Consider the following 25,553-nt stretch of genomic DNA (forward strand, 5'->3'; position numbering starts at 1 on the left):
TAATTATCTCTATAAAGATGCAGAGAGCAGTCCTTTCAGTCCCTCTTTGGGCTTTGCACCAGCACTCATAAACCTTTTTAAGGGACAAAGAGTGGCTCTAGCTTTGATGTCACTGGTGCTGGTGCTAGCTTTTCTCTCCTAAGCCTGTTTTCCTAGCTCAGTATAGAAACTTTAAGTGGTGCCCCTTAAACCAGCACATGTTTAAAGAAAAAAAGAAACCATGACAATCTTCTGGAGCCACATCAGCCCCAAATCTTTTAAAGAAATCTGTTCTGCTTTACAATCAGCTCTCTAAAAGATCTTTACCATTGAGGAAACCAGTCCCTAACCATACAGCTTGGCCCTGTTCCTGTAAATACTTTCATATCTGTGAATGTGTGAGTGAATATCCTCAGAGCTTCCAAGTGACACCTTAAGTTGGTGGTATTCATGTCTATGGTATGCTATTTAACAACTTTTAATTATACCATTTTGAATTGCCTCTGCTAATCAGTGCTGGCTTTTTCATTACCCACACTGTGTATGCTGCTTGGCGGAGGCATAAGTTAAATGTTATGCATGTAATTAAATGCTTAATATGCTAGAACAATGTTTATAGCTTGTTCTAGACCGTTTCACCTAACATCACCACTGTATTACACTATGTGATGATTTAAAAGCATAAAAAAAAAAAAAAAGTATTTAGTATGACATGTATTTTTACATGTATCTTTTAAACAATTGCATACAGGGTTGAGTATCCCTTTTTCAAAATCCCAAATCCCACATTTTTGGGTCCCCTACTGAGATGATGACGTGTGTGTGTGTGTGTATATATATATATATATGTGTGTGTATGTGTATATATATATATATATATATATATATATATATATATATATAAATAGTGGGGAGTATAAGCGTTTAGAAGTGATGTAACAACTTTTCAAGGGAAAACAGAGTGAGGTGGGTATAATTAAAACCAATAGTACTTATCTGGTTTTACACAAATTTCCAACCGTGGTTGATCATTTTGGGATTCACATGTAAAGAAAGAATATAACAGAACATAGTGTGTACTGTTTCAACAGAGTAATTGTCGTATAGCAATATAGAGCAATCAATTTAGGGAACGTGCTTATTCCCAATTCTGTGAATTTGATAGCCCAGACATTTTAAACGTAAACAGATAACAGTTTAATATACAAGACATACAGATGGCTACACTAAAAACGTACAAGATAAAAGATATATTGAGGCTTATCTGTCCATCTAAAAGGGACTCAGCAGCAGACTGTCCCGATATAAAAAAAGCCAAAATGCATGCGTACAGATGTTTTAAAAGTTCAAAAGCTTATCTGTCCATTAGAGGAATTTCGGCATCAGCAGCATAGTCCCAACGCGTTTCGTCCGTTCAAGAGCCTGGACTTCTTCAAGGGGATATGGCATATCCCCTTGAAGAAGTCCAGGCTCTTGAACGGACGAAACGCGTTGGGACTATGCTGCTGATGCCGAAATTCCTCTAATGGACAGATAAGCTTTTGAACTTTTTTTTTTTTATAAATCATTAGTTTTTATTGAAAGAGATAAGCAATTTTTATGGGGTACAGAATAAAGAGAGGTAAAAGAAAAAACATGGGGGGGTAATACAACAATACAGTGCATTGCAAGGATATGAACAAAAGGTATATAGATGGGGGAGGAGGGGGGGGGGGGTAGGAGTCCAGACTAGGGTCAGGGGAGTAGTACATCGGGGCTCAGTAAGAATAATACATCAGAGAAAGGGGAGACACGTAGAGAATCTATACATTGCGGTGTGATAGAAATGGCCTAACCTTGTTGGGCAGTATTTATTGGTACTCGTTAGGGGAAGATAGCGGGAGAGATTTCTAGCTGGGGGGCCCCCTTTGTCGAGGGAATGGAGGGGTGATTGCCTAGGTATTGGGAGGTATAATAGGAGGGGGGGTGTGGTTTGGGTCAGGCTGTATTTGTTTGCGGGGTCGGACTGGGTGAGGGAGTGGTGGGGTTATGAAAATATTGGGACCCTTCCGACGAAGAGACAAAGCTTTGCCACATTGACCATCTCGCTTTGAGGGAAGAGTATTTAAGAGAGGAGGAGGCGAATTCCGTTTCCATAAGGAAATGGTGATTTATCTTATGAATAGCTCTTACCAGGATAGGGGGAGTGGATTGTTTCCACATTTGGGCTAGGTTTGCTCGTGCGGCTATCAGAATGTGGCCCAGGACATATCTGGCATCTGGGGTTATTGATGAGGGGACAACTTGCAGTAACGCTAGAGTTGGGTCTGGTGCCAGGTGGATGGACAGAACTTTATTTATTAGCTCAAAAACATCCAGCCAGTATTTAGTGATCTTTGGGCACGACCAGAATATGTGGAAGATGTGACCCACTGAGCCGCAGAGTCTCCAGCACTTATTGCTGTGAGATGGCCAGAATTTGTGGATTCGTTCTGGGGTTTGGTAAATTCTGTTCACCAGTTTTATATGCATTTCAGTGTGGTTTAAGCACTGGGACATAGAGTACGAGATTAAGAAAACTTGGCGCCAGTCATTGGGGGATAGGGTTTTGCCCAAGTCCTGTTCCCATTTCTTTTGGGCATTTGATTTGGGGGGGGAGGTAGGAGTTAGCCGAAGTTTATACCAGTATGAGATGTCGCCTTTGGATTCTGGTAGGGAAAGGCGAGAAAATAGGGTATGTGAGCTTATGTGGGGCGCTGGGTAGGCAGGAGGAATCGTCTTCCACCAGTGCGCTACTTGCATATAATGGAAGAGTTCTGAAGCTGGGAGTGAGTATTGTGACTGGAGAGTTAAGAAGGGTTTTAAGTAGAGTCCGTCGAGTAAGTCGCCTAGGAATGATATTCCTGCGCGTTTCCATTTGGATAGATTGAGGTGCGGGATCATTTGTGCTAGTGTAGTGATGGATATTTGGGGGAAAAGGGAGATGGTGGATGCTAGAGAGGCTAATAGGGAGTCCCATGCTTGCAGGGCGGCTTGCGTAGAGGGGAGGAGGGACGGTTGGGTGGGTCGGAGCGACTTTGGGATGCGGAAAAGGTCAGCTAATGGAATTGGATTCGACCTTATTTGTTCCAGCTCCCTCCAGCCAGTGTGCAAACAGGTTGTGAAATAATATTTAATGGGGGCTAAGAGGGAAGCTTCCTGGTAAAGTGGAATATTAGGTATGTTGAGACCTCCTAGCGCTCTTGGCAGGGTCATTCTTGAAAGAGCCATTAAGGGTGGTTTTGAGGACCAGATATATTTAGACATAATAGAGGAGCAGGTTTGAATGGCTTTCTTTGGGAAAGGATATGGTATTGTGCGGAAGAGGTACATGAGTTTAGGCAGTAAGGACATTTTAAATGCCGCCATCCGTCCCAGCCAAGAGACCTCGTAGGAAGACCATGCTTTCGTAAGTGCTTCTAATGACTCAATCAAGGGGGTTAAGTTGACAGAGAAGACGTCTGCAGTGGAGATAGGGATATTGATACCTAGATATTTTATCGTGCTAGTTCGCCAGTTGTATGGAAAGGAGGCTCGGAGTGCTGGGATGGAATGTGATAGGTTGAGGGGAAGGGCGTCTGTTTTGGTTGTATTTAATTTATAGTAAGATGCGAGGCTGTAGGCATCTAGAACAGAGTGCAGGACTGGGAGGGTTGTAGAAGGGTTAGAAATAAAGAGGAGGACATCATCTGCGAAGAGGCTCAGTTTGTGTAGGGATGCGCCAAATCGAATCGGAGGTATGTGGGGATTGTCTCTTATTTTAGTTGCCAGGGGTTCGATTGATAGGACAAAGATAAGGGGGGATAAGGGGCAGCCTTGCCTGGTGCCATTCGTGATGGGGAAAGGGTCGGATAAGAAGCCCCCGTTATACACCCGGGCCGTAGGAGAGCTGTATAGTGCTAGGATAGAGGATAGGATACGGTCTTTGAATCCGAATCTAAGGAGGGTTTGGCGCATGTACATCCAATTTAATCTGTCAAAAGCCTTCTCTGCGTCTAACGATAGCAAAAGAAGGCCTTGATCTCCAGCTAGGGAATCTATCAAGTTAAAGACCCGGCGTGTGTTGTCAGACGGTTGTCTCCCAGGGACGAATCCAGTCTGATCCTGGTGTATCAGGGAGGGGAGGAACTTGTTGATACGTGTGGCAATCATTTTAGCATATAATTTGATATCGCAGTTTAGGAGCGCTATTGGTCGGTAGTTATGTACAAAGGCGGGGTCTTTTCCGGGTTTAGGAATTGTAACAATACGCGCTTCTAAGAGTTCTGGGGGGAGGGAGCCGTGTTCTGAGAATGTGTTATATAGCGTAGTCAGGAGGGGTGAGAGGGCGACACGGAAAGTAGAATAGAAATCAGAAATAAAGCCGTCTGGGCCGGGAGCTTTATTCTTGGGTGTGGACTTAATTGCTGCTAAAATTTCGTCTTCGGACCATGCGGAATTCAGAGAGGCCAGCTGGTCCTGTGTGAGGGTTGGGAGGGAAAGACCATCTAGAAAGGAAGAAATGGACGGAGGGGTGGGTTGGGGGGTGGAAGGGTCAGTTGCTAGGTTATATAGTTTGGCGTAATAGTTGGCGAATTGGTTCGTAATATCTTTGGGGTTCAGGATTTTTTGCTTGGTGGGAGAATAGATGCATTTAATTTTATTCCTAGCTTGTTGGACACGGAGTTTGCGTGCTAGCATTTTGCCTGCTTTGTTGCCTAGTAGATAAAATTTGTGGCGCATTCTATTCAGAGCCGCTTGGGTGCGAGCGAGGAGCAACTTTTGTAGCTGGGCTCGGACTTTGGAGATCTCGATTTTAAGTGTTTTGGAGGGGAGGGCCCTATTCTTGGTCTCGAGGTCTAGCAGGTCGTTTTCCAGTGTCTTTTGCTTTTGTTGGGCTTGTTTTTTGAGAGTGGCGCCGGCTTGAATGGCGGCACCTCGGGTAACAGCTTTAAAAGCACACCAATGGGTGATAGGGGAGGTATCTTGGGGGGAATTTGTGGCTAAGTAGGAGTCAATGGAGTCAGAGATTATTTTTTTTGACAGAGGATTATTCAGAAGATAGGGATATAGGCGCCATTGCCGGAAAGGGTTATAGGTACCTTGAAGGTTCCACTTCCAGAGAACTGGGGCGTGGTCCGACCATGTGATTGGCAGGATATCTATATTTTTAGTTCTCTGGAGGGACCATTTATCGCAGAGAATCATGTCAATTCTGGAGTAAGAATTATGGACAAGGGAATGGAATGTGTAATCTCGTCCTGAGGGGTTTTGTGTCCTCCAGACATCGTATAGGTCGAATTCTGCAAGCAAGTTACGGAAGGCAAGGGATGGGCCAGAGGTGGAGGATGGGACAGAGTGGGGGAAGTGACGGGACTTGTCCATATTAGGGTCTAAGACAAGATTATAGTCACCCAAAACTACCAAAGAGCCCTTTTGTGCATTCCGTATAGTGAGGAATAATTTTCTCAGAAAGGGGACCTGGTTAGAGTTAGGTGCGTATAAGGATACCAGAGTAACCGGCTTGTCATCCAGGAGGCCTGTGAGGATAATGTACCGGCCATTTTTGTCTGAAATTTGAGAATGTAGGGAAAAGGAGACATTTTTGTTGAAAAGGATGGCCACACCATTTCTTTTGGAAGGGCCATTGGCAAAGAAACCCACTGGGAAATGGCTGTTCTTAAAGAGGGGGGGGTTGTTAGAAGAGAAGTGGGTTTCTTGTAGTGCTACTACATCTGCTTTTTGCTGGTGGAAGAAGGAGAGGGCTAGCCTACGCTTATTTGGAGAGTTCAGTCCTTTGACATTAAGAGATATGAGGTTCAGCATTGGTGATCTAGGTTAGGTGTGATAAAGGGAGGTCTCTGATGATCTGTTGGGGCGTATCTGTATCGAGTACTGATAGGCAGTGGAAGGCAGGAGCATGGGCCGAGTCTGGAGCTCGCGAAGAGGGAGGGGATGTGGGGAAGATAGGGATCAGGTTTAAAATGAGTGAGGAGGAGGTAAACAACAAAAAGAAAAGGTCCGGTATATTGGACCTGCATGACTACTGCAGGGGAAGGGGAAAACATTCGGGGGTTTGCAGTAGTACGGAAAAAGGTGGAGGCGGGCTGGGTAGACCTGCGCCGCCACTCAATAACAACTTCTAAAGGAATTACCTTAGGGCGCTAACATCTTATGTGGGCAACTGGAATTAGGGAATAGGTGCACCCTAGAACATGAACAGGTAAATAGTGGGTGTCTGTAACCGGGCGTTATGTCGCCCATGGTGATAAATCAACATTTAAACAACATGTGAGGGAGTAGTCCCATAACTTGCAGATCTATAAGACAAACTTATAGTAAGACATATCATATCAATTGTAGGAAAAGACATAAAAAGGATATTTTCAGTTCCCCCATACAAGGGGGAGAAAGATCTGCAGCCTCCGAGGACCGGAGGTGTTGGTGGATGTATTTTGGGAAGATCCAACTCAGCTATCCACATATTCAGGAATTCGCCCAGTCATGGCTGACGGTGGTGGCACGTGTAGAAGTGGGCGGTTTCGCGATGGAAATGTCCCAGTCTAGCAACAGCTTCACACCTGCATCCAGAGAGGAGATTATGTAGGTCGAGTCTTCATACGAGATTATCAGTTTAACCGGGAATCCCCATCGGTAGCGGATGTCGTGGGATCTTAAAGCGAGGGTGATGGGGGTAAAAGCACGTCTCTTTGCTATGGTAGCGGCTGAGAAGTCTTGGAATATTTGAAGTCCCCCTAGGATGTCAGTGTTGTTGGATTCTCTAGCGGCCCTCATAATGCGCTCCTTAACTGGGAAGAAATGGACTCGTAGGAGGGTGTCTTTAGGGAGGTCGGACGAGACGGATCGGGGTCTAGGGAGTCGGTGGATGCGGTCAATCAGGAGTTCCGAGTCGCCCGCTTTTGGGAGGAGTTTCTTAAATAGGGCAGTGGCGTAAGCTTCCAGATCCGAGTTGGAAACCGAGTCTGGGATGCCTCGGATTTTTATGTTGTTCCGCCTTGATCTGTCCTCCATATCCGCCAATTTGGATTTGAATTGGTCCAGATCTTGCTGTTGACGGTCATGGGATGAAAGTAGATCATTGTGAGAGGTGACCAATTCCTCCATCTTGCGCTCTAAATGATCCGTCCTGTCTCCCAAAGCAACCAGCTCAGTTTTGACCTCGCGGATAGCAGAGGTCAGATCTTTAGAGAGTTCAGATTTGAAGGCGGACAGGATCTGGCATAGAGATCTTACGGTTAGGGGGGCATCCGACTCGCAGTCCACTCCCGATACTGAGAAGGCCGTGGACAGAACGTTGGGGCCCAAGGGGTCCATCGTGGCAGAGGGAGATGATACGCTTTGTAGAGGGGATATTTGAAGGGATTTACGTGGGGGGTTGGAGACTTTCGGAGGTAGTGTCTCTTTTTTCTTTGTAGGAGCCATTTCTCATCAGCAGCAGCGCTCCGTAGATCCTAGAGAGACGTGTTTCAGGGGGGAGACCCGGCAGCTGATGGTGATGGAACAGGGGTACTCAGTCACATTTATAGAGGTTTCGTGTTACTCAGACATGCATGAGTGGCGGCAGACAGGTTAGAGAGCGATCACATTGTGGAGGTCACTGTAAACATTATAGTGGAGGGTGTGATTGCAGGAACAGGTCAAAGCTGGGAGAGATGCTAAACTTGGCTGCCAGTCCAAGGTAGGATGGGATCTCGGTCCGTCCCGAGGGTGTTGCGGCAGAGGTATATGGTATGCTTTAGGCTCCGTTCACCCGGGGACTGGGGTGGGTCGCGGGGGGGATGTGAGTCTTGGTGATCGTCGCCCGCAAGAGGTAGATCGCCTCCTTCTGCCCCTAACTGGAATGGGTGCAGACTGCGGGGGATATGGCTTTCAGCCCCTCCAGTAATGAGATAGAGGGGGCAATTGTGGTGCTATATGGGAGACCTCTCAGCCTGTTGTGCTTGGGGGGGGAGGGGTGAGCAGCTGGAGGGATGAGCACCCTTCGCGGGTGGCGCTCGCGGACCTACCGTCCGCTGGGTTGTTGTTGCCGCTGACAGTTGCCCGAGGGCCTCTCCGGGATGCCTGGTGGGGAGGTCTCGGTGTGACTGTGGAGCAGAGGAGATCAGCGGTGCTCAGAAGGAGGGGGACGTAGTCAGGGGAGGGTGATCACGCGGCGGATCCCCGCACTGCGCGTCACACCTTCAGTGCACAGGTGCCCAGGTGCAGGACCCGCCTGGCGGGCAGGAGGCAAAACGGGAGGCAAGCTGGGTGAAGGTGGTGGGAGCGGGGAGCGCTGCGGTCTCCCTACCTCCGGTCCGCAAGATGGCCGACGGCAGAGGTCAGGCGCGCGCCCGGCTGGTGCGCGGAGGGTCCCTCGTCGGCTGCAAGGCTCAGCAGCTGTCCCGTCGCGAGCTCGGCCGGAGCCCCGGTCACAGGATTCGCGAGAGGGGGGGAGAGAGCCGTCCCTCTATGAAGCTTCCGGGTCTTCGCGCGGGGCTGGAGCCCAAACACGGGTAAGCTCCAAACTCGAGGCCCCGGATCCTGGCTGTAAAGTAGGCCGCGGGTCGGAGAGTAGCTCAGCGGCCTCTGGATTAGGTCCCCTTGTGCAGGGTATAATCCGTAGCCCCTGTGTGTTGTTTTCACGCTGTTTAGGGGAAGATACACCTACACAAATAAAGGTTTTGTGCAGGCTTAAGCAGGAGCTCAGCAGGAACAGGACCTCTCTGCTCAGCGTCCAGGCCACGCCCCAAGCTTTTGAACTTTTAAAACATCTGTACGCATGCATTTTGGCTTTTTTTATATCGGGACAGTCTGCTGCTGAGTCCCTTTTAGATGGACAGATAAGCCTCAATATATCTTTTATCTTGTACGTTTTTAGTGTAGCCATCTGTATGTCTTGTATATTAAACTGTTATCTGTTTACGTTTAAAATGTCTGGGCTATCAAATTCACAGAATTGGGAATAAGCACGTTCCCTAAATTGATTGCTCTATATTGCTATACGACAATTACTCTGTTGAAACAGTACACACTATGTTCTGTTATATTCTTTCTTTACATGTGAATCCCAAAATGATCAACCACGGTTGGAAATTTGTGTAAAACCAGATAAGTACTATTGGTTTTAATTATACCCACCTCACTCTGTTTTCCCTTGAAAAGTTGTTACATCACTTCTAAGCGCTTATACTCCCCACTATTTATTTCTGTTATTAAGTGTATACCCTACACACATTCTGTATTATGAGCAGCTACTCTTAAAAGAGATAAGGATTGTCACTCACAACTTTCTAATATTGCACACTGGTACTGAAGCGCCTAGGTCTCCGCTATTCTATATATATATATATATATATATATATATATATATATATATATATATATAATAATAATTTTGTATAAGGGATACTCAACCTGTATATAATATTAGGTGCCGTATAGCGCACTCCCTATGGAACACTGAGGGATTATTTTGCTGAAGACATAGAGGTCATAGCAGGGGCGTAACTGAAACATTGTGGGCCACATAGCAACATTTTGAAGGGGCTCTTGTCCATAAGCTCCTAGGTGCCGCGACCAGTTGCAAGGTGTGCCGCGGAGCCAGAGCCGCTTCCTGCACCTTCAGAGTGAACTGTTGGATCAGGCTCTTCTTAGAGGATCAGTCGTGCTCTGGCCATGACCTATGCCTTGAAGATGCGGCGGTGTGATATCATAGGTCACGGCAACCGTGTCTCACCACCCAGCCAGCCCACCCGCCTGCATACACATCTTCCAGTTCCCGTCTGCATCCACAGCTTTCCTTGCCCAGACACATCCACACCTGCCCGACTGCCCCCTGCTCAGTATTCGTAGCACTCCACTATGAACAACCCCCACCACTGAGGGACAGGGAGGAGGACAGCTGACCGGTAGGGGCTAATATTTGTTATTTTATTTCGACTGTGGGGAGCAATAGAATTTATGTGGGGAGAAAGGTGATTGATTTATGTGTGAGCAACATGATTTATGTGGGGAGCAATAGGATTTATGTAGGAAGCAACATGATTTATGTGGTGAGCAATGTGATTGGCCTACACAGAAAAAAACAATGTATGTGTGGATTATTATTTTTTTACTGTGAGGGCCAAGGTGTTTTTTTTGTTTTTTTTTCTGTGGGGAACTGATGGTGTGCCTTGGCAATTTTAAAATATTGTTCCGTGTGCCGTGAGTAAAAAAAGGTTGAAAATAACTATCTAGAGAGACACCTCTCTGCAGCAGCAGTTAATTTTATGCCCGACAATAAATCCCTAGTTCATTTTCTGAACCACATTAATGCCTTAGTTAATTTAATGCCCATAGTAGTGCCCTTTTTTATTTTATTATCCATAGCAGTGCCCTAGTTCACGTTATGTCACATTATAGGGCTGCCTGTACACATTATGCAACACAATACCCCCAATTCACATACATGACATACATTGTCTCTAGTTCATGTTATACCACATTACAATGCCTCCGTCGCATTACAATGAGCAGGTCCAGGGGCATACCTGGATATATTGCAGGCCCCAAGTCAAAAGTTTATGAGGGCCTTTTTGTACCACCCAATGGTGAAAAATGTATGTAACACATGTAACTTTTACAGCTGCACTCATTGCAACGATGGTAGCTACGCCCTTTGGTCATAGGAAACCTATAGTAAGCCACGTGACCAGTTCGCATGTGACTAACGCCAGCACAAATACATGCTTTAGTGAATACAAGATTTAGTGATACAAGAACATTTACTTAGCAATGCCCTTATCCAACACTGCTTGTATGAGGTTGGGGCATCATTCTGTATATGGAACAGCCAAGTAATATTTTCTGAGAAAGATGAATTATTTTGCACTAACATTAATAACATATCATTATATCACAGTCGCGGTTCTATGTTTTCTTAAGTGTTGTAAAACCCACCCGTGTCTTTTTTTTTTGAGGATGGGTATTAAAGAGGTAAATGAGGGCAGTATGGTAGTGCTCTGTGCTTACATGCAATTTAGTGCTTTATTTCCCCCCAGTCCCTGCCCTCCTAGGATTTTATAGCATAAGTCTTTTCTGGGTAAATAATATTTGGCTGAGAAATTTATGAAGTCACATACACATTTAATTAAGAACTTGAATTACATGGTTCTGTGCCTAATGTGACTTGATTCTGCTGGAGTGTTTATGGTGAGAGGTATTATTTTATTTTAACTCAGTGTGGTGCACAATGTTTTATGGTGTGCAGCTTTGGCAGCCAACACTAAGCTTTGATATAAAAATTGCAAAAATGTTTCTTTAACACTGGATGCACAACTAGCACACACAGTTATTTAATGCGGCAGTACAATATTGTGCTTTGATTTAGTGCAGTACTTTCTTTTGAGGTTACTCCCATCTTTTAAAGAAAATATTGAATTTAATACACATATTATTTTACTGTGTATTGCACAACATGTAGAATGCACAATGTATTTTACCATATACTCTGATGTCAGTATATCTGTATTCTGTGCTATAAAAATTTTAGTTTTGGTGCCTGCTAATATTTGAATAACACTTTATTTCTCAAACCTTCAAAGTATGTAGACAAAACTAAAAAATATATATTATTAAGAATATTTATTTGGTACCATAGCAATATATAACAAGTTTACCATTCTAATCCAGGTCATTCTTCATGTACAGTATCATAAATATAAATTAAACTGGTTTTCCCATCTGCTCCTGTATGTTGCCCAGTGTGCGTTGGATAGAGTTTTAATATGGACTAATTTGATTTTTGTATTTGATTGCTGATCCAACCACCTTCTCCAGGAATATTAGTATTTAGCACTTTTTCTGTGTTATTCAGTGTGGAGTTTATTTATAGGGACTTATTTTAATCATTGGGTGTTTAGGAAAAGGTTTTACCTGTAATGTGATTAATAAAAATAGTTCTCTGAGTCTTGGGAAATAGCAAAATAAAAAAAGAATTAATATAAAATGTGTTTGGTAAGATAGTCTAAAATTTTTATTTTACTTTTTCTTTATGTTGTATGAGCTAATGATTGTTAAAGTGACCATGTTTTTACTTCTATTTAATGTTAGCAGAACCTATGAGAATAGGGAGAGAGAAATGTTTTTATATCTTAGGTCAGAGGATCTCAAATGCGGTCCTCAAGGCACCCCAACCGTCCAGGATTTAGGTATATCATCAGCACAGATGGTTAAATCAAATTGACTGAGGTGCTAATTAAGTCACCTGTGGCCAAGCATGGATATACTTAAAACATGGACTGTTGGGGTGCCTTGAGGTCCGCGTTTGGGAACCTCTGAGTTAGGTTATCATTAGGTTAAATGGGATTTGTATTGTATTATAAATAATTTGTTTGTCATATATTTTTTTTATTTTCAGCCTAACCTTTACCAGGTACAACTTCATTTTAGTGAGAATTACAGCAGCAAGAAGTGGGGAAAATAGCTTTTATAGTAGAAAATTAAATAAATATGTTAAATATAACAAGTGTAGTATAGAGCATGACAAAGTTAAATAAAGTAGGTAACTTTTACCCAATATAGAAAAATATCAATCTATCAAAATTACTAACGCTGAGGGACATTTTTAAGAAAATATAGCAAAGGAAAAATATATGGCTTGGGCATATCAAATAAACTGGTGCCTTGTTACACTCTTTAGCAATTTCTTTTATTTTTCTAGAGCTGGTTAGATACATGTTTGCAATTCTTTTTAATCTGGGCCAACAAGTAGAAAAAAAAGAAAATAGTGCAATACAATTACATTTTCCCCAAATTGTATTGCACTATTTTATTTGTAGCTTTTTTTCTGGGTACCTCATTTAAATTTATTTGGACGATCCATCTCTGAGAGGACATCGGATTAGGAGGTGTGGGGAGAAAAGTTGATTGCTTTGGAGTGTGGACCTTACTTTAGTTTTCCATGCACATTAACATGTAACCCTCTTCAGCGCTTAAAGAAGTTCACTGTTTCTGCTACAGTATGTAGCTTGAAGAGTTGGGTGTAACTTATTTGGTTATCTTCTTGGCTGCCAGATTTGGGTGTGGTGTGCTCATTCACAAATTCACTCTAATGTAAATGAGACAGTTCAGGGAATGGCCAACACTGGATCAAAATACGGTGACCATGCAGGACTGATTTAAAACATGAATACAAAGTTGTTTTCCAGGAAAGTTTGGTTGATTTGAAAAAAAAAAAAAAGTCCTGCTACCCTCTAGGATATATAAAGCAGTATGCAAAAGTTTTGGCAAAGGAAGGAGAGTGTTTTAAGCATCAGTGTAAAACGTTTTGAGACTGTGAGATGCACATTGATGCCACATATACTGTTGAAAGAGAGGCTTGGAATGTTTTTAATGAAGTTTTCAAGAAATTCTTAGGGAACTTCAAATTTCATATCTACAACCATATAGCGGAAAACATGCTACAAAAATACAAAGCACTGGGTTGTTTGATGAGCTTGCAAATGCACTTCCTGAACGATAACTTAGAATACTTTCTTTAAACCCTTTAACCATTAGTGAAGAGCAAGGAGAAAGATTCCGCAGAGACCTAAAGGAGATATAACAAATGATAGCAGGCATGATGGAACACTATCACACTGTTGGATGCTGCACAGAGAAGACCTGCAAGCAGTGTGCTGTATATGAAAAAAAATGACAACACTTTAAAGGAAAACAAAAAGGATGTATAAGGACATGTAAATAACATTGTAAAATGATTCTTATTTTTTTTACTTTTAGGTAATAAAATTGCCATTTCCATAGAATACACATGAATAGGCTATTTTGTATTTTCCCATATCTTTACATCCATGTGGAAAATCCTTACATATTAAGGTTAAAACTAAAATCAGAGCTTATAATCAGAACACCAAATACTTTTAGAATCAGCCACAATTGCAGACAATTTTCAATTAATCACATTTTGCAGGCCTGTGTTAATTTACAACAAGATTTGTCTGTGTGAATAGGTGGGCTGTTATAAAGATAACATTAGATGGCTGGACTGTATGGGAGCATCCCAGTGCTTTGAAATGATGGTAATGCAGTAGTGAAAGCCAAATTGTGTTAAGGTTGGTTCTAGCATGTTTAATTACAAATGACTTTTTTTTGTGAACCACACATTTGTTGATGGCCTTGTGGTGATATTGTTTCCCAGTATCCAAGTTTTGCTACCTAGAGTAAGGACCACTTTTACATAGCATTTTGTGTTGTGGGTTTTTGTTGTCTTTAATTATACACGGATACTGCTTTTCCACTGCCGCAATAATCTGGGTTATTGCCAGGTCTACCCAGGTCATAGCTTGGTGTAAAAGGGTACTTTAAAAATAAACCAGGTCGATTGACCTGGGATTCCGACCCTGGTTGCTATCAGTGTTGGACCCAGGTAACAGTGCAGTTTAAACAGCTCGACCCAGGTTATACTTAAAAGCTGCTGATTGGCTGTTTATGTAGAGGTCCACCTCATGGGAGTGTCTGTGAGTGACATGCAGACCATACCCGGGTTCAGTGTAATACCCCTTTCACACCGCCAATGCCGGATCCCATCCGGGAATTGGAAACGGGTCCTTCCCGGGTGGGATCCGGCATTGGACACTGCTGCTGGCTTCCCCGACCAGGCAATAAGCTGGGCGGGTTGCCATAGTGGTGGGGGGCGGAGCCGGCGCTGGGAGATAAGATCATCCCCATGCGGCATCTCCCTGTTGCAGTGAACGGGTCCCGGGTCGCATCGACCCGGGAGCCCGTTTACGCTGCCATTGACACGGTATTCAACCCGAGAATAACGCTACTTTATTCCCGGGTTGAATTGCCAGGTCAGGCGACCCGGGATTTCGGCTATGGCGCTTTCACACCGCACGCTGACCCGTGTCAACCCGGCAATATGCCGGGTTGATACCGGGTTATTTGTGCAGTGTGAAAGGGGTATAAATGGGGCTGACCCAGGAATAAACTGGGTCCAAGGTGCAGTGTAAACAGGGTCTGACCAGTGACCCGGTTTGGAAATGTGTCCAGAAACCGGAGTCAGATGTGGTTCTTTGATGGAAAACTGGTATTAGACACATTCTCAGTCAAAGACATTTTATTGTGGACAGGTGTCCTGTATTGATATTGTTAATCTCAATGTGCATTTCTAAACTACTTACATTGGAATTTTGGAATCAATTATTTTTTACGTAAGCTGTGCATATCTGTGCGTTATTGTATGTCTATGTTCCTTTATACACTTTTCTGGTACTGACATAAATCTTTCTCATGAGAGTGCATTTTCACTTAATTTGTCAGTGTGTGTTTCACATATATGTACTGTACATAACCTAACCTGAATGAAGGAAGACACACCTTGGATTCATTTTGCTTGCTATAAATGTGCCCTAAATAAGAGCAGTACATTAGATATATTTTTATCTACATAACTAGCTGACTGGTTGCTATTGGTTACTGCGCAATTATACCTTTTTAAAAGTTTTGTAAGTGATTCAATAAATGTTAACAAGACAAATTAATTACAATTGCCATACATTTTCTCATTTACTGGTGTCTGTGATGGATTCATTTGCATATATATTGTCTTTTTGTGGTACAATATGCAAATTTCTGATGGTTATGTACTGTGCTCAATTCTGTTGTTCAGTTGTACAGTCATACACTTGTCTTAGTGAATATTTCAGAAGTTCTGCAATGTCCCCAGCAACGTATGACAAGCCCCTAATATTTTTTATTTTTTTAAATCTTATAGTCTGTGTTCTTTGTGTGTAAAAGAGATATCCTTCTCAATTACACGCTCACATTTGTAGTAAGGTCAAGATAAAGAACCCCTTGATCTTGTTCAAACTACTCACATGCCGACAGTATAATTTCAGAAAACGATCCCTTCCCCTCTTCCTCCTGCAGGTTTTGCTACATGAAAAGAAAACCCCATGTGCTAAACATTATTGTAGTCCTGTCTGTGGCGACTGTTACCTCTCTCATTATACAGTTTCCCCTCCCACCTTCTCTCACAAACCAAGTTACTTATGTATGCATAATCCAGTCTCAAATAACAATTAGTATTTACTTCAATAATTTGTCATTCCTTACTAATTTTTTCAATAAAAAAAAGAAAAAAATTGTGCAAATATCTCACTACTACACATTACAAATGACGATGTGATGCATGCAATAACTGTATACGCCGGTGTGATTCTGGGGAATGTGATTAGGTGATACCTGTGCTTTAAAGTTATGATGAACCGTATATCATTTCTTTAATTAGTTACATAATGCCACAATTTAACCAACTTTTTAGGCTGCTTCTCAAACTTAATGCAGCTTCCCAAACCTGATTCTCTCGATTCCGTGTCTCATTACAGGCCTAGCGCTCTTTCCTGTTGTGTTTTGTTTTTTATTTTATTTTTAAATAGGTTACCCAAAAAAATGTTGTGGAGTCATGACCGTAAAGGGCATTTATTATTTGAAGTACCTAAGTGACAGCTTCTTCACCTTTGGTAATGGAGATGAGGTAGCGAAATACAACACTTTGATAGATCGGGCGTGGTATAGAAGATCTACAATGTCTACGTCAACAGGAATTAGGTTGACACTGGCAAAATGCAGACAAGCATTATGTCTACATGGAAAATAGTCAACGCAGCATTATTTTATGTTTTGTGTCATTTTCACGTCAAAGCACAGGCAATCCCAATTAGTGTACAGCATGCTTTGCTGTGCTCTGCATAGGTTACTATTCCCAGTCGTGGTCCACATGGATGACAAAGTATGAAAGGTGTAAAAAATGCAAAACAAGAAATCCCCTTAAAAAGCTGTGTCAACCATTGCCTTGTCGACATTTTTAACTGGTCGACCTTTTGTCAATGTTGACCTAATATATGTTGCCCTTTTGTAAGTGTCGACCATATGGGGTCGACCTACATTATTGCTTGTTGACCTTAGACATGTCTGTCTAAACATTGGGACCCAATAGATCATGGTCCAGCAACCCAGCTTGTCCTATCAAAACGTTCATGAAGAAAAGGCTTGACGGTGCAAGCAGTTATCTTACATGAAAACTGTTGTAGAACTGTCCAAACTTCTAGAACCTAATTAGAGTATTACTTAGTATTTTCATTTTAAGACATACTGATATTCTAGCCACCATTAAACAGCAAAAACTGCAAATAAAGGTACGTGTTTTAAAAGCTATGAAGTGTTTCCCGTGTGAATAATTTTCTGCTACTGCTGCCATATTAGTTTGAATCCTTAGAGTCCTTACTTTCTTGAAGTTGTACATTTAGAATGCACATTATCATCCACGTAATGACTTTAGAGAGGCTCAGGTGGCCATGCCATTGGCAAAGTTATTTAATATGACTACCGGTCACGGGAAAATTAATTCTTGATCTGTGTGAACTTGCCACACTGGGGTTGTGGAATTAAAGTTTCTAGGAAAAATGCCAAGAGGAAACACTTCTTTCAGGTTTTTAGTCTACGTTCTGTTCTTTATTAGCAACTTGTCATTCATGCTCCTTTTTGTTTTTTTCCATTTGTAGGCGAGTTTGCTACACCTCGGGCAATTCTGACTGGCCATGACTGTGAAATTACGTGCACTACAGTTTGTGCAGAACTGGGCTTGGTGATAAGTGGTTCAAAAGGTAAATATAAACCATTCTACTCCTGTCTTATAAACTCTATAGTGCATAGTGCTGATTTAATTTGCTTATATGATATACATGCTCATGACTCGGTTTCACCAGATGTTAATATAATGGGGATGTGATGACTGGGTGTATGGTATGACTAGGTGTATGGTGGGTATGTGATGACTGGATGTATGATGGGTATGTGATGACTGGATGTATGATGGGTATGTGATGACTGGGTGTATGATGGGTATGTGATGACTGGGTGTATGGTGGGTATGGTATGACTGGGTGTATGGTGGGTATGGTATGACTGGGTGTATGGTGGGTATGTGATGACTGGGAGTATGGTGGGTATGTGATGACTGGGTGTATGGTGGGTATGGTATGACTGGGTGTATGATGGGTATGTGATGACTGGGTGTATGATGGGTAAGTGCTGACTGGATGTATGATGGGTAAGTGCTGACTGGATATATGATGGGTATGTGATGACTGGGTGTATGATGGGTAAGTGCTGACTGGGTGTATGGTGGGTATGCGATGACTGGGTGTATGGTGGGTATGGTATGACTGGGTGTATAATGGGTATGTGATGGCTGGGTGTATGATTGGTATGTGATGACTGGGTGCATGGTGGGTATGAGATGACTGGATGTATGATATGACTGTGTGTATGGTGCGTATGTGATGACTGGGTGTATGGTGCGTATGTGATGACTGGGTGTATGGTGGGTATGGTATGACTGGGTGTTTGATGGGGATGTGATGACTGGGTGTATGATGGGGATATGATGACTGGGTGTATGATGACTGGGTGTATGGTGGGTATGGTATGACTGGGTGTATGATGGGTATGTGATGGCTGGGTGTATGATGGGTATGTGATGACTGGGTGTATGGTGGGTATGAGATGACTGGATGTATGATATGACTGGGTGTATGGTGCGTATGTGATGACTAGGGGTATGGTGGGTATGGTATGACTGGGTGTATGGTGGGTATGGTATGACTGGGTGTATGGTGCGTATGTGATGACTGGGTGTATGGTGGGTATGGTATGACTGGATATATGATGGGTATGTGATGACTGGATGTATGAATGGGTATGGTATGACTGGGTGTATGGTGGGTATGAGATGACGATGTATGATATGACTGGGTGTATGGTGCGTATCTGATGACTGGGTGTATGGTGCGTATGTGATGACTGGGTGTATGGTGGGTATGGTATGACTGGATGTATGGTGGGTATGTGATGACTGGGTGTGTGATGGGGATGTGATGACTGGGTGTATGGTGGGTATATGATGACTGGGTGTATGATGGGTATGGTATGACTGGGTGTATGATGGGTATGTTATGACTGGGTGTATGATGGGTATGGTATGACTGGGTGTATGATGGGTATGGTAGGACTGGGTGTATGATGGGTATGGTATGACTGGGTGTATGGGGGGTATGTGGTGACTGGGTGTATGATGGGTATGGTATGACTGGGTGTATGGGGGGTATGTGGTGACTGGGTGTATGATGGGTATGGTATGACTGGGTGTATGGGGGGTATGTGGTGACTGGGTGTATGATGGGTATGGTATGACTGGGTGTATGGTGGGTATGGTATGACTGGCTGTATGGTGGGTATGGTATGACTGGGTGTTTGATGGGGATGTGATGACTGGGTGTATGATGGGGATATGATGACTGGGTGTATGATGGGTATGTGATGACTGGGTGTATGGTGGGTATGTAATGACTGGGTGTATGGTGGGTATGGTATGACTGGATGGTATAGTGGGTATGTGATGACTGGGTGTGTGATGGGGATGTGATGACTGGGTGTATGGTGGATATATGATGACTGGGTGTATGGTGGGTATGTGATGACTGGATGTATGGTGGGTATGGTATGACTGGGTGTATGATGGGTATGGTATGACTGGGTGTATGATGGGTAGGGTATGACTGGGTGTTTGATGGGTATGGTATGACTGGGTGTATGATGGGTATGGTATGACTGGGTGTATGATGGGTATGGTATGACTGGGTGTATGATGGGTATGGTATGACTGGGTGTATGGGGGGTATGTGGTGACTGGGTGTATGATGGGTATGGTATGACTGGATGTATGATGGATATGTGATGACTGAATGTATGGTATGACTGGGTGTATGGTGGGGTATGGTATGACTGGGTGTATGGTGGGTATGTGATGACTCGGTGTATGATGGGTACGGTATGACTGGGTGTATGATGGGTACGGTATGACTGGGTGTCTGATGGGTATGGTATAACTGGGTGTATGATGGGTATGGTATGACTGGGTGTATGATGGGTATGGTATGACTGGATATATGATGGGTATGTGATGACTGGGTGTATGGTGGGTATGTGATGACTGGATATATGATGGGTATGTGATGACTGGGTGTATGATGGGTATGTGATGGCTGGGTGTATGATGGGTATGTGATGACTTGGTGTATGGTGGGTATGAGATGACTGGATGTATGATATGACTGGGTGTATGGTGTGTATGTGATGACTGGGTGTATGGTGCGTATGTAATGACTGGGTGTATGGTGGGTATGGTATGACTGGCTGTATGGTATGACTGGGTGTTTGATGGGGATGTGATGACTGGGTGTATGATGGGGATATGATGACTGGGTGTATGATGGGTATGTGATGACTGGGTGTATGGTGGGTATGGTATGACTGGATGTATGGTGGGTATGTGATGACTGGGTGTGTGATGGGGATGTGATGACTGGGTGTATGGTGGGTATGCGATGACTGGGTGTATGATGGGTATGGTATGACTGGGTGTATGATGGGTATGGTATGACTGGGTGTATGGGGGGGTATGTGGTGACTGGGTGTATGATGGGTATGGTATGACTGGGTGTATGATGGGTATGGTATGACTGGATGTATGATGGGTATGTGATGACTGAATGTATGGTGGGTATATGATGACTGGGTGTATGGTTGGTATGGTATGACTGGGTGTATGGTGGGGTATGGTATGACTGGGTGTATGGTGGGTATGTGATGACTGGGTGTATGATGGGTATGGTATGACTGGGTGTATGATGGGTATGGTATGACTGGGTGTCTGATGGGTATGGTATAACTGGGTGTATGATGGGTATGGTATGACTGGGTGTATGATGGGTATGGTATGACTGGATATATGATGGGTATGGTATGACTGGATATATGATGGGTATGTGATGACTGGGTGTATGGTGGGTATGTGATGACTGGATATATGATGGGTATGTGATGACTGGGTGTATGATGGGTATGTGATGACTGGGTGTATGATGGAGATGTGATGGCTGGATGTATGATGGGTATGTGATGACTGGGTGTATGGTGGGTATCTGATGACTGGGTGTATGGTGGGTATGTGATTACTGGGTGTATGATGGGGATGTGATGACTGGGTGTATGATGGGGATGTATGGTGGGTATGGTATGACTGGGTGTATGATGGATATGTGATGACTGGGTGTATGATGGGTATGGTATGACTGGATATATGATGGGTATGTGATGACTGGGTGTATGATGGGTATGTGATGACTGGATATATGATGGGTATGTGATGACTGGGTGTATGGTGGGTATGGTATGACTGGGTGTATAATGGGTATGTGATGGCTGGGTGTATGATGGGTATGTGATGACTTGGTGTATGGTGGGTATGAGATGACTGGATGTATGATATGACTGGGTGTATGGTGTGTATGTGATGACTGGGTGTATGGTGCGTATGTAATGACTGGGTGTATGGTGGGTATGGTATGACTGGCTGTATGGTATGACTGGGTGTTTGATGGGGATGTGATGACTGGGTGTATGATGGGTATGTGATGACTGGGTGTATGGTGGGTATGGTATGACTGGATGTATGGGGGGTATGTGATGACTGGGTGTGTGATGGGGATGTGATGACTGGGTGTATGGTGGGTATGCGATGACTGGGTGTATGATGGGTATGGTATGACTGGGTGTATGATGGGTATGGTATGACTGGGTGTATGGGGGGTATGTGGTGACTGGGTGTATGATGGGTATGGTATGACTGGGTGTATGATGGGTATGGTATGACTGGATGTATGATGGGTATGTGATGACTGAATGTATGGTGGGTATGTGATGACTGGGTGTATGATGGGTATGGTATGACTGGGTGTATGATGGGTATGGTATGACTGGGTGTATGATGGGTATGGTATGACTGGGTGTATGATGGGTATGGTATGACTGGGTGTATGATGGGTATGGTATGACTGGGTGTATGAGGGGTATGTGGTGACTGGGTGTATGATGGGTATGGTATGACTGGGTGTATGATGGGTATGGTATGACTGGATGTATGGTGGGTATGTGATGACTGAATGTATGGTGGGTATGGTATGACTGGGTGTATGGTGGGTATGGTATGACTGGGTGTATGGTGGGTATGGTATGACTGGGTGTATGATGGGTATGTGATGACTGAATGTATGGTGGGTATGGTATGACTGGGTGTATGGTGGGTATGGTGTGACTGGGTGTATGGTTGGTATGGTATGACCAGGTGTATGGTGGGTATGTGATGACTGGGTGTATGGTGGGTATGTGATGACTGGGTGTATGGTGGGTATGTGATGACTGGGTGTATGGTGGGTATGGTATGACCAGGTGTATGGTGGGTGTGGTATGACTGGATATATGATGGGTATGTGATGACTGGGTGTATGATGGGTATGGTATGACTGGATGTATGATGGGTATGGTATGACTGGGTGTATGATGGGTATGGTATGACTGGGTGTATGATGGATATGGTATGACTGGGTGTATGATGGGTATGTGATGACTGGGTGTATGGTGCGTATGAGATGACTGGGTGTATGGTGCGTATGTGATGACTAAGTGTGTGAACTGTTTATCACTAGTTGTGTTTCATTTTTTTATTTGTGTTTTAGAAGGTCCATGTCTGATACATTCTATGAATGGAGACCTTCTGAGGACACTTGAGGCTCCTGGAAACTGTCTTCGACCTAAACTTATCCAGGCTTCAAGGGAGGGACACTGTGTTATATACTATGAAAGGGGCCTTTTCTGTGTATTCGGTGTGAATGGGAAGCTTCAAGCCACAATGGAAATTGATGATAATACTCGGGTAAGAGCATTCTATGAGCTAAAAATGCATACAAGAAATACAAATCAGCGGTGGGTTACTTTGGGAGATACTGTTTTTTCCTATGTGCACTACGTTCCTAAGTAAGTCTTTAAAATACAGTGACATATTTTGTTGCCAAGTGTTCTTAAAATTTACATTTATAACCATAAAAAGGCATTATAACTGTAGGTTTTATTTTTCCATTGGAATTTTAAATTATTTAGGGATGAATGCATAATAATATGCTTACTTTATTGGCTGTGAGCTTTATAACAACTAAATGTAAAGTAGACTGCTGTCCTTCCACTTTTTATGTATTATCCTCCTCTTGCATTAGAATAGTTTCTGGCAGGTACTAGGTATGACGTAACGTAATAATGACATTACTTTCTATATTATTGTGGCCTGTTGTCCAAAAATGACAACATAAAGGGGGGCGATTAATTTGTTTTCCCCCCGCTGCTACCATTAGGGGATGCAAAACAGAGCAATTCAGTTGTCATGGGGGTGACATTTATTTTTCCAGCCTCCTGAGGTTCGTGAAGGAGTGCAAATTCTGTGGTTTAGGCACCCTTACTGTTATTTGGGCACCCTAACCAGGACTTTAGACCATTGGGCTCATATAAAGCAATGGGTGCCCTATCAGCGCAACAATTGAATTGCTCTGATGCGTGCCCATTACTTTGGGGCACCCCCAAAGAGCTAGCTGAGACCACTCCATGTGCTCATAGCTTAAAATAAACTTTGGCTGGTATATAATATACTTCCCTGTATTAGTTACTCTTAAAAATTATTTGAGGGTAAAGTACTCTAGTATCTTTGTAACAGGTAAGTTATATTAAAATGTTTCTGCTGTAGGTCCATCTCTTGCTTTTAGTAGTAAAGGGGTGTCAAAGTCAGAAAAATATCTCTATGCACACTACCATATTTGCACCTCACACAGGTCCGTGCTGCGCATGCGTGCGCTCTCCCGTACGTGCGCATACTCACAGTCGCGGGCACCCGCAGGCGCACGGTATGCGTATTTACGGTAGAGTTTATGTGATCGTAGCGTGCGACTCAATCGTTACATATTTTCACTATATAATGTATTTTGTAGATCATGGTCCCTTTTGATAGATTCTGAAAATTTAGTTAACATAGCATGTTCCTGAACAGAGAGATCCCTCTTTGTATTGTACGAAGGGTCTAACAGGGGTCATACAGTGGTGTTTGGTACCCATCGGAAGAGTATTTAAATAGCAATATTCCGGTGTTGGTTTGGAGCGGATTAATCGCTCGTGCGAATAGTTATGGACATAAGAAGTTTATGTCCATTTACTATTATTTGTTCTTATTTAGTCATGCGGCGGGAAACTCAGTGTCCCACCCACCTGAACAGTTGGAAGCAGTCACAGCCCACCTGTATGAATCAACCTATGACCTTTTGTTATAATGCGAAGCCGAATTCCTGTGTCCAATGAACAATAAGATTGTAGGGACCATTGAATTGCATTGTGTGTGGGGCATAAATAGGCAGGCCGACCATATCCAGCTCACTCTCTTCAACGGTTCTCATTGCTGATAATCGGGAGCTGGATATCGAGGCGCATGCGATCGTTTCCCCTTGTGCGTAAGTGTTTCTCCGCAACTATATTGATCTTCTTGTTATTGTGGGCCAATTTCTCTCTCTCCCTCTCCCTTCTCCTCTTTCTCTCTTATTTTCCTTTAAATAGTAATTGTATTATATTTCCTGTGTAGTTATCTGGTTAGGTAGTCTATGTTATATTGTAGTGTATGATTTGTATTTGTATTAATTCTTTTGCAAGTTTATCATTCAAAATATATACATATTAGGCGTTGGACCCTAAGCCCAGGTATCTGTGTATTTCTTATAGTGTCTAGTATTCTCAGAGCGTCGGTGACGCTCAAACAGCTTTTAAGTTAATAAGGTTACACTAGGTTGCATCTACACCCTATCTCTACACAAAGGTTTTACAGCATATTACATTGTTTATGGTTTAGATATAAAGGTTTAACATTGTGAGCGTCAGCGCCGCTGGTGATCTCCTCGTGGTCCCGAGCGTTCGCTACGCTATAGCGAATCATTACGTTAGTCAGCAGCCAATAGCGTGCCTGCCAGTGATCTCTTGGCCGTGAGCGAACGTGACGCTTGAGCGTCTCGACTACGGCTAAGCGATTGTTACGCAACGTGCGTACCCTTACGGTACTTCATACGTGGATAGCGTACAGTGTTCTTAGACCTCATAAAGGGTATTATATAAGATAAATATTTAGCTTTATCAGGGGGCTACACACTAGGCGATTTTAGCCTAAAAAATTAACGATAACATAAATGTCTTTATCGTTTATTTTTAGGCTTATATCGTCCAGTGTGTATGGGGGTAATATTGATGACCGATGAACGATGCGCACTCCTACATGTTGGCTGAGCTGCATGTTCAGGAATGTTGACGTCACTGAACGTTATCGTTGAACGATAGTGTTCAGTGTGTACACAATATATCGTTGAACGCTACTGTATATCGTTCAACGATAGTCATTCATCGCCAGCAATTCCCCCTCGACTAGTGTGTACCCGCTCTAACTTTACAGCGTTTATCTCTATTTCGTGACATTCATATGACCTCAAAATTTTACTAAACAATTGATTCTGTGCATAATGGGAATATGTTCACAACAGCTGTCTAGGGCTGAGGCTGCATAGGTGTTGCCTTGCTGTGTAATTTTGAGATTTATTTTATAGAGGAATGATAATTTTGTA

The 25,553-nt window shown here is 43.3% G+C and overlaps 1 protein-coding gene across 3 annotated transcripts in view; it reads left to right on the top strand.

Annotated features, from left to right (window-relative positions):
• LRBA (LPS responsive beige-like anchor protein) overlaps positions 1-25,553 on the top strand; it is a 1,108,277-nt gene that overhangs the window by 1,056,506 nt on the left and 26,218 nt on the right. For all 3 annotated transcript variants that reach the window (XM_063920568.1, XM_063920569.1, XM_063920570.1), the window contains 2 exons: positions 17,520-17,621; positions 22,593-22,789. In XM_063920568.1, coding sequence (XP_063776638.1) covers positions 17,520-17,621; positions 22,593-22,789 — 299 coding nt within the window. The remainder of the gene's footprint in view (positions 1-17,519; positions 17,622-22,592; positions 22,790-25,553) is intronic.

This window comes from Pseudophryne corroboree, chromosome 1, assembly GCF_028390025.1.
Source record: "Pseudophryne corroboree isolate aPseCor3 chromosome 1, aPseCor3.hap2, whole genome shotgun sequence".
NCBI lineage: Eukaryota > Metazoa > Chordata > Amphibia > Anura > Myobatrachidae > Pseudophryne > Pseudophryne corroboree.